Source organism: Mesitornis unicolor, unplaced genomic scaffold (assembly GCF_000695765.1).
Source record: "Mesitornis unicolor isolate BGI_N332 unplaced genomic scaffold, ASM69576v1 scaffold40296, whole genome shotgun sequence".
In the NCBI taxonomy this organism is placed as follows: domain Eukaryota; kingdom Metazoa; phylum Chordata; class Aves; order Mesitornithiformes; family Mesitornithidae; genus Mesitornis; species Mesitornis unicolor.
In genome coordinates, this window is record NW_010191001.1 from 132 (window position 1) to 9,573 (window position 9,442).

Consider the following 9,442-nt stretch of genomic DNA (forward strand, 5'->3'; position numbering starts at 1 on the left):
CATTTTGCAAAGTCTCCCTACATCAACAAAACCCCGATTTGCCACCAAACAAAACGTCCTTTACACAAAATCCCAGCGCTGTAATTTGTTTTGACTTGAAGGGTATATATAAATGTGTGTGGATATATACATACACGTACATACACATGTTAAAAAGAGATAAATCAAGGGAGGGAAGAAAAAGCCCCTCGTACTAGTCTTATTCTTTCAACGCTCGCTGTCAAAATAGTTTCTTTTTAAAGCTATTTAGGGTAACAGAACACGGAAAAACTAAGCAAGGTGGACACCTCTCGAGTTAAGTTATCAACCTCCTTCCAAATACCATTTATTTAACATTAGGAGAGGAAAGAAAGGGAAAAATTAGCTCAGACACCGAAATAGCCACACTCTGAAAGAAAATTTCATTCTTAAATCCATTCTAGGACTGGAAAGAGATCCCAGAGGAGGGGCCAAGCCCCATAAAAGTCTTTTTCGGGTTCCCTAATTGAGGAGAGACCTTTTTCAAGAGGATTTGAAATAATCCCGTCAGCTCCTTCCCTTCAGGTTGGACGTGTCATAAAAAAAAAAAGGAAGAGGTTGGGGCTGGGGGAAAGAAAGAGCAATTTCTCAGCCTGAAATTCAGCTGTGGGGGAGGGAAGGGGCTGGTTTCCTTCCAAAGCTTTCCCTTCGTGGGGAGGTCACGGTGTGTGCATGTAGGCTGCAGTCATTTACAGGACTGCTGCAAAGAAATAGGTGAATAATCGGATTCTTCCTTTTAAACAAAATTAAATACCAGAATTACAGCTCGAGAGGGGCAATTTCGAGTCCCTGCCTCCAGCCCAGCCCCACCAAGGCAGATAAGGAGCCACAGGCTCTCAACCTTCATTTTTGTGGCCAAGAAAACGAAGAAGAAAAAGAAAAAAAAAAAAAAAAAGGAAAATGGGAGATCCTTTTAGTTTCTCAAAAGCATAATTACCACATTGTTGGTGTGTGTCTGTACTAGAGCAATATGAACCCCAACCAGCCCTCCCCCTCTGCCAGTCAACAACACACCCGGGCAGTGGGACTTGGGAAATTTAAAAAAAAAAAGGGGGGGGGGGGTGGAATGAGAAAAATAATAAAAGAAAGGGAAAAAAACCCCTCGGAGCTGATGTTTTCCTTAAAAAGGTTACCCGCAGCCCCCGGGTGTGTGGCGATGCTCACCCTCTCCGAGAGCAGCCGGGGCTGCCCAAGTCTGCTGACCTCGGAATGATCCCTCTCGCCTATGAATTATTGATGAGATATGAGCTCTGATTTCTCTTTTCAGTATGCAAACCCCATTATACTGTTAAAATGGCGATTTAATCGTTTAGAATAGCTTCGCTTTTTTTCCAACTCATTTGTGCCCCTTCCTTTTCATTTAATTCTCTTAATTAAATCCTTTAACAGATTTTAATCACTTTTTGCTGAATAAAATAAGACATCATACACATCTGTAACTCGGTTACCTTGGCGAAGTTTGTTTTTGGTGGGGTTTCTTTGTTTTGGTTTTGGTTTTAGTTTGGTCTGCTTGCTTTCTTGGTTGGGGTTTTTTTAAACCTATCTGGAAGGAAATTTCATTTTGTGTTAGGTCGTACCCAGTACAAAGAAGGTCTAAAACGCACAAATGCTTTTAAAATAATCCTAAATATATACATAAAAATAAAAATAAAGCCATGACATTCAAAATGGCCTGACAACAGCATTGTGATATCGAGCTGCCTTTTGCACTGTGGCGCTCCCCAAACCCCTCTGTGCCACTCACAAACGCATTTCCAACACCCCCGTTTATCGCTGAACGAACCTGGGAACCAAAATGAGTATTTTACGGGTGAAATTTCATCCATTTTTTGCCCTTCAGCAGCAGCCTGGGCATGAATTTCCCCCACCTGCCCTAGGGTGAGATGCCCGAAAAGGCAGCTTGAAGGGGGCTGTGAGAAATGCAGATTCTCAGCTCGGCTTTGCAAATCTGTGGAGCCTGGAATGGGGTTTAGATACTGTATAAGGATGGGGAGAGGCTAAAGAGAAAGGACAAGGGGGCAAAAAAAGGAAAGTGGATATGGTTGCACCCATTTGTAGTAACGCGGTGATGCTGGGAGCAGGTGAGCTCATGGGAAGGCTCCTCTGGACTGAGCAGACTTTGCATATCTGGGGCAAACAGCCCAAATCTGCCCAGTCCGCCATCAGACTCCGTTTTGGAGAGTCCTTAAATCAGAGGTTTTCCCCATCTATACCCAGAGTTATGGCATAAAGGGCTGCACTACTACAGGTTGGAAAACAGATATTTTTTTTTCCTCAGCAGTTACCATGTCCTAGAGATTCTCCATATTCTTAGACCCGTTATTAAAGCGTTTTGTATTTATTCTGTCTTCTACAGCTACAGAAGAACGAATTGTGCCATGTCTGGTGTATGCCATTATAGTGAGAGAAACGATGAAAAATGCAAAGGAAAATCCCCGCCTACCTGCACGGTCAGAGCTCCGTTTTCCTGTTTACTCTCCTTATACTTCCTTTTCTCCAGCAACAGGGAGATTTTGTTTTTCTTAAAAGGATGGAGAGGGGGTGGAAAGCCTGTGCTAAGCCTGTGACCCCTTCCAGGCTCTAAAATGGTAGCCAAAGATACCTCCTTGTGCCTCACAGGAAGCTGGAGTTTAATACATTGTAAAGGGGAAAAAAAATCCCCAAATAAACCCCCCAAAATCCAGCTTGAAAAAAATAAATAAATAAAAATTTCAAAAATCCATGCTATGTGCTGCAGGTAGGGAGCAGATGTTGTGGCCAGAGAGGATAGGGTTTCTTGTGAGTGATGAGAAGGAGATGGGGGATGATACAATTCTGAAAGCAATAAAATCCAGCCTCTGTTCCCTTGCTGTGACACAGGCCCGGTGCCACCCCTGTGCTAAGGATCCTAAAATCAAGGGGGTGGTACAGGGCTGTTACCTGCTGTCACCCATACGGGCAGCTCAGCCTTGCTGCAATGTCCTGTAGTTAAACTTCATTACAAAACCCCTTGGTCTGGCTTTTGGTTTGCTTCTTTTCCCCTTGAAATAACACATAGTGTACGCCAAGAGATTAGAGATGGTGGGTTTTTTTTTTTTAAATCCTTATGCCACCTGATCGGAGTAAATTTGTAAGGAAAGTTTGTCTGGGACTATCCAAAAAATGAATATATTTGAGTGGGGATTCGGGGATTGGGCAGTGATGCAGAGGGATGGAGAAGAGGTGGATGGATGGATCTATGGATATGTGGATGGATGGATCTATGGATATGTGGATGGATGAATATGTTTTGGAAATATGATGTTTGTGGATACATGCGTGCATTGAACATACAGCTACACTTTCAAACATACATTAAGGCGAAGGTCACGTTTCTTGCCTAAAACGCTCGTTATTTGAATGACTAATTTCTAGTCACCAGTACTGATCTGAAAGGTAAAAAACCAGCAGGCCAGGACTTGGTCTAATCCCAGCACCATCACCCACCGTTCCCACTCCCATCTCCGAGCGTTCCTAATTCTCTGCACCCTAAATTCACCTCTAAAGACCATGCCATTGAAGCCCTTTAGGATCCCTTAAAATATCTTTATTATCAACTGAAAAGCTGGCGCCCAGAGATTAAGAGGAGGCTGTTTAGCATAAAATCAGTCTGCTGCTTAGGAAAGGCTCCCTGCTCCTGCTTCCCTGCCCGGAATTTCCAGTTCTTGCATTTGGGTTTCCAAGTTTTCGGAGCAGAGGGTTTTTTGGTGTGGCTTTCCCTCCCGCTCCCCCCCCAGGATTGCACTGGCCACCCTCTGACTGCTGGAGAAGCCAGAAGTTCAAATGATGATAGCAAAGATATTAGGAGACACATGGAGCAGGACAGGAAAAACAGCCTGAGGAAGGAAAAGCAATCTCCAAAGTGTGCTAAAGGGGGACATTCTGCTTTGTGTAAAAGAGACGGACATGTGTCCACCAAATGTTGTCTTACCCTAAAAAGGAGGAGGGGGGGGGAAGAAGCTTGTGGCTGCTCCAAATTCTAGAAAACCCCCCTTCCCCCCCCTCAGTACCTCTGCTTTGAACTCTTTTTTTTTAAATTTTTTTAAGGAGCAAGAAGGGGGAGATAGATGTGAGTTGGTTCAGGTGTGGACGAAACTCACCCCCCACCTCTGCTGCAGATGTGGCGACTTGCCTTTTTTTAGAAAAGCAACCTCTCCAGAGTTTTCAACCCCTTCTATCTTGCTGGATCTGCTCCATTTTGCTCTCTTTTGCTTTATCTTACGCGGCCGCGGAGCCGGAGCCTCCGGCCGGGGCCACCTGCCCGCTCCACCCCGGGGCAGCCCCCGCAGCAGCCCCTCGCCCTCTCTGCTCCCCTGCTTTTCCCTAACTTGTTTATTTTCCCAAAGCAAAAGGCTGCTGCCTGCCTTTTCCAGAACAATGTCAACCTGAAAGGGGGAGAAGGCGATTTGTGAGATATCGGGGGGGTGTCAATAATGTCTGCGGTTCCGAAAGCAAACTGCAGCCTCTCTGATTATTATTCTGTAGCACTTCAAGCCAGGCTGGAGACATAACAGCGGTCATTCAGTGTCTCCATATGGCAGAAACGAACTACGGAAATATGAGGACATTCGTTCATATTATTGGGAAAAAAAAACCCCAGAAATCTAGGAGAGAAAAAAAGAAAAAAAGAAAAAAAGAAAAAAAAGAGAGAACGTAACCCAAAAGCCAACCCAAGTCTCTACACAGGCCGAAAGGAAACATTAAAAAAGTGCACACATTTCTTTGGCAAGCAGGTGAGAATAATTAAACTCAAAAGGTGTTAACAACCTGAGGAGCACAGACAGAATCAGGCAATTGAAATGCAAAGACAATGGCCAGATCTTGAGCTGTTTGAGCAGCCACAAGCCCCACCGCCGAGAAACCCAAACTTTGTCTGAAGTACACGCGGCCCCCGGCGCAGGACGCGTTTGTCTTGCGATGGTCATGAATCTTTACCGATTTTCCTCTATTTCTCCCCCTTCCACAAAGTTTCCTTGCGGGCCTGTAACGCAATTCCAGCTCTCGGGAGGGTAAGGATTAGGAGGTCCTAAAAGTGAGAAATCAAGCTCTGAAAGAGAGACAGACCCTCTTTCCTCCCCGCTCAGCTTTCAGGCATAGCAACCCTTGAAAATAGTTTAAGTAGATAATATTTCAGAAGAAACTTACTTTCAGGACTGCAGTCTATTGGCTCCCTGGACTGAAAAGTGGACCCGCAAAACATGTTCCCTGCAATTGCCACGTTTATCTCATCTGGAAAAGTGCTCACCCATTGCTGCCCCTTACAAGCCAAACCAAGCAGTTAAAGTGTCACTTAACATTCTAGAGAATGTGAAATATATTGTACATTGTCAACTCCCCAAAACCATAAAACTAACTTTATGGACCTCACGTGACTTTTGAGAGCCAGTGAGGGGTATCTGTCTGAGGTCTGGGCGATTTTTACGATCTAACTTCTAGATAAAACCCTATCCATTTGACATCTAAATGTCATACCCACTTTTGGTATAGTTTGCTATTGGTAAAAAAAAAAAAAAGAGAGAGAGAGAGAAAAAATATCAAGGGAAGGCGAGCAAATGGTTTGGGATCTGACAGTCCACTTCACATCCCTCTCAAAATCACTTAAGAAGTACCTAAACAGTGGGAGATTAAGTTTGGTAAGTTTTAAGCTCCAACTTTACTTGCTACGAACAAGGAAAAAAAAAATAAAAGGGAAAAAACCCGCCTAAGCGGTATTGTAGAGGTGTCAGTGGCGTTTTGCCAAAGCGAGCGACTTTAAACCGAAGTAAGTGGTGCCTTGTTAGATTCCCTAGGTAGGGAAATGGCAACATTTGCCATCTTTGATGATGTTAAATTATCTGCAGCTGAAATGAGTCGTTGTGGTGGCAGTAGTTACAGAGCTGTGAGCTGTTATTTACATGTTGAGTCGGAGATTTTAGGAGGTAAAAGCACAATAAACCGAGAGGAGAGGTGGCGGAGAGAGAAACAGCTTAGCACAGAGATGTCTTATATATATACGTGTTATTTATCTATAAATATATATAATAAATATATCTATACAAACACACAGATCTGTAATTCTATAGAGCACATGTTTACGTGTACATATATGTGGATATAAATACCTCTCGCTTTAAAAATGTGTCTAGATTTATATCTGCCAGTGTTTGAAGTGCACGGAAATCTGCCGGGGCAGCGTTTATTCCGCGTTAGCGCGACTTGGAGTACTTGGATCCAGTTTGGCTGCTGTTGTGGGGGGGTCTGTGCTGGTTTGGGGGTGACGGCGTTGTGGCGGTTTATGCCCGGGCGGTGCCAGAGGGGTGTTTGAGGTGAATATTTGGTGTTTTGGTGCTTCTCAGCTCTGCTGAGGGCTGGGAGCAGGGCTCAGCTCCATGCCAGGCTTCAACTGGGAGTCTGGACTTGTGGATAAAGTGCAACTGGGAGCCTTTGTGAATAGGAGAAACGTTTATTTGACTTCAAGTAAAGCTACAAACAAATACAAAAAGCTTATTGGCAAAGTACTACCAGGCAGCTAGACATGACGGATGCCATTTTTACACATAACATTGCATTCACTCTGCCCACTACGAACCGTCTATTAGTCACATCAGAAATATTTCTAGTATTTACAAACATTAGAGCACTCTATTGTTGGTCCGATTTTATACATTTATTTTTTTTTTAATAGTGAAGTTTACCCACGTCTAAGAGTACGTCTGGGAATTAGCCTGGGATTAGGAATCCTGGCCTGAAGTTTGAACTAAAACACAGACTGGACAATTTTAAGACAGAAAGATACAAGAGCTTTTGATTTTTTTTTCCCTATTTTTTTATTTTTCTTTTTTTTTTTCAAAGATTTTTGTTTTGTTTTTTTAGACTATTTTTTTTCTGCGACTGTAGTGCAGGAACCCCCGATTTTAGCTTAGGCAGAGAAGAACTCACCCAAAAGCAGTAAACTCAGGAAAGGGGAGGGGAAAAAAAAAAGGCAACAAATAAACAAACAACCGTATCTGTTCTCAATTTATAAATAAGTTATAACATTTAAAGGGCTCACATAAAACATGCTAGCTTTCCAGAAAGCATCAAGAGAGCACGGACACGTACATTTATAAGAACAACAAGAGCATGAGGAGCATCTGGAAATAAAATTTAATTTTTTTTTTTTTTTAAAAAAGAACAAAAATCAAGAAACAGAACACGACATGAACTCAGTCCTGGGATAAAGGTACCATACGCGTTGTTTTAGGGTATCAACAACATGCCGAAAAGAAGGTGCCTCACTGTACAGTACTCCGAAACTAAGATCTGCGGCGCTTTATTTCTTTCTTTATTGACGCGTTTCTTCCTCGGTCTCCTCTTCTGCCCTCGGTATTTGAATTTATGGCTGAAAGGCGCTGCCCGCCGAGGCCAAGCTCATGCTTTTCAGTTTATTATCCTTCTTCCACTTCATCCTTCGGTTCTGGAACCAGATTTTGATCTGGCGCTCGGAGAGGCAGAGAGCGTGGGCGATCTCGATCCTCCTCCTGCGGGTGAGATATCTATTGAAGTGGAATTCCTTTTCCAACTCCAGGGTCTGGTACCGAGTGTACGCTGTCCTCGCCCTCTTCCCGTCTGGTCCAGTCATGTCTGAATAACACGGACAACAGCGGGGGTTGGGGGTTTTTTTGCTTATTTGCTTATTTATTTTTATTCCTTAAGGCTATTTTAATATATATATTTAGATACAGAGACAAATTATTCATCTTCTTCGAGCAGCTAGGAAAGCTACTTATTCCCCAGCTAACATCCCCCCCTCTTTCTCGCACACCCCCAGACACGTGTAAGCCCCCCCACCCTTGGCCCCTCCAGAACCGACATTCGCGACTCAATATTCATAATTTCACTGGAGAAAAGAGACTTTGAAATCTGCCTTTTTCGCCTTTGCCCGAGTGTTTCTGGCTCTATTTGCAGGGGCATCTGCTTTAACGCTGCTTTCTTTTCTCCAGCAGAAAAACGGGGCGTGAAGGGGGTGGGGGAGTCGCTATTCCCGGTGTATTTCCTCGCAATTTTGGTTTTGTCAAGAGCAGATTGTCAAGAATACACCCAGCAAAATAAGAGTAGGAAGGACTGAGAGACCCATCTGTGCATATAATGCCATTTTAATGGTCAATTCTTTCCGTTCTTCTCTCTCCCCCCCCAAAGAAACACCCCCTTCCCTCAGTTTTTAAATTACCTTCTCCCACCATCCACATAGAGCTAAGAGCTTGAAATAAGCGCACATTTCGCGACAAGAATAGCGAAACTAAAATAAAATCGCACCCCCCACCCCTTCCAGGCGCCAGAGGCAGCTTTAAAGCAGCGATCAGAGCAAGAAATACAAAAGCAATAAATAGCTGTGTTTCTAATCAAAGCGCCTCCACCGAATAAAAGGAAGGAGAGAGGGGAAAAAAGGCAAGGGGGGGTGGGGAGGAAAAAGAGGGGGAAAAAAAAACCCAAACCCCAACAAACCACAAGAGAAAAAGCGAGGGGTGTGCGAAAATAAACAACAACGACAAGGACGGAGGAAGGAAAAAAAAAGAGAAGTAGCTGTACCATGGCTAATGTGAAGTTTCCTCATCCAAGGGAATATCTGAGGTGCCTGCCCTTCTGCTGCCGCGGTGGAGGTGGCGATGGGCTCTGCCTGCGCTCGGGGGATGCTGCTGCTTACTGGAGTGCCCTCGTCGGCTCCCGAGGACGCGCTGGTCTCGTCTAGTTCTGTGAAATTAGTGGTGGTGGTGCTGGCAGAAGTAGCTTGGTCGGAGGGGGACGGGGCGGGTTTGCCTCCATGGCTTTCGCTGTTGGAGCAGGGCAGGGAGTCGGGAGAAGATAAGGAGCAGCTGGACGCCTGTCTAAACCTGCTCTCCTGAGCTGGAGAAGGGAAACCGCGGGAGCTCTCCCCCACAGCCCCAAAGTGACTAGAGGAGGCTGAGCGGTTGATGCTAAGGTCCATCCCATTGTAGTTGTAGCCATAAGAGCTGGAGTGCATGGTGCTTGGATCTCTGTAGGAACCGTTCATGGAACTGCCGGTCCCATAATTTAGTAACTGATAGTCGGGGCCATTTGGGTAGCGCCCTGAGAACGAGTTTACAAAGTAAGAGCTCATTTGGGTTATTTTGGAGGGCTTGATTTGTGGCTCGTGGTCGTTATAACCCTGTGCTTGACGATTTATGATGTATTAATGAATTATAGCAACGCACTGTACTTCGTTTTTGCTATGTATGCGGCCAAATATGGGGGGAGGGTGGGGGTGCGTTTGGGAATCACGTGCTTTTGTTGACCAGTCGTAAATTCTCACTGATGACCTCAAGAGGTAATTCATGCTCTATGGTTACAAATAATGACGAGCGCGGAGCCGTTTAGGCCCGAGTCGGTGCGCGGCGCCCCAAACCCCCGGGCGCGCCGGCGCCGCGCT

At 44.8% G+C, this 9,442-nt stretch overlaps 1 protein-coding gene across 1 annotated transcript; it reads right to left on the minus strand.

Annotated features, from left to right (window-relative positions):
• Positions 1-6,825: 6,825 nt before the first annotated feature.
• HOXB5 (homeobox B5) lies at positions 6,826-9,187 on the minus strand. Its single transcript, XM_010186599.1, has 2 exons — positions 8,584-9,187; positions 6,826-7,638 (listed from the first exon to the last, which is right to left on the minus strand). The coding sequence occupies exons 1-2, from the start codon at positions 9,131-9,133 to the stop codon at positions 7,391-7,393; spliced, it is 798 nt and encodes a 265-aa protein (XP_010184901.1). The 5' UTR covers positions 9,134-9,187; the 3' UTR covers positions 6,826-7,390.
• Positions 9,188-9,442: the final 255 nt, after the last annotated feature.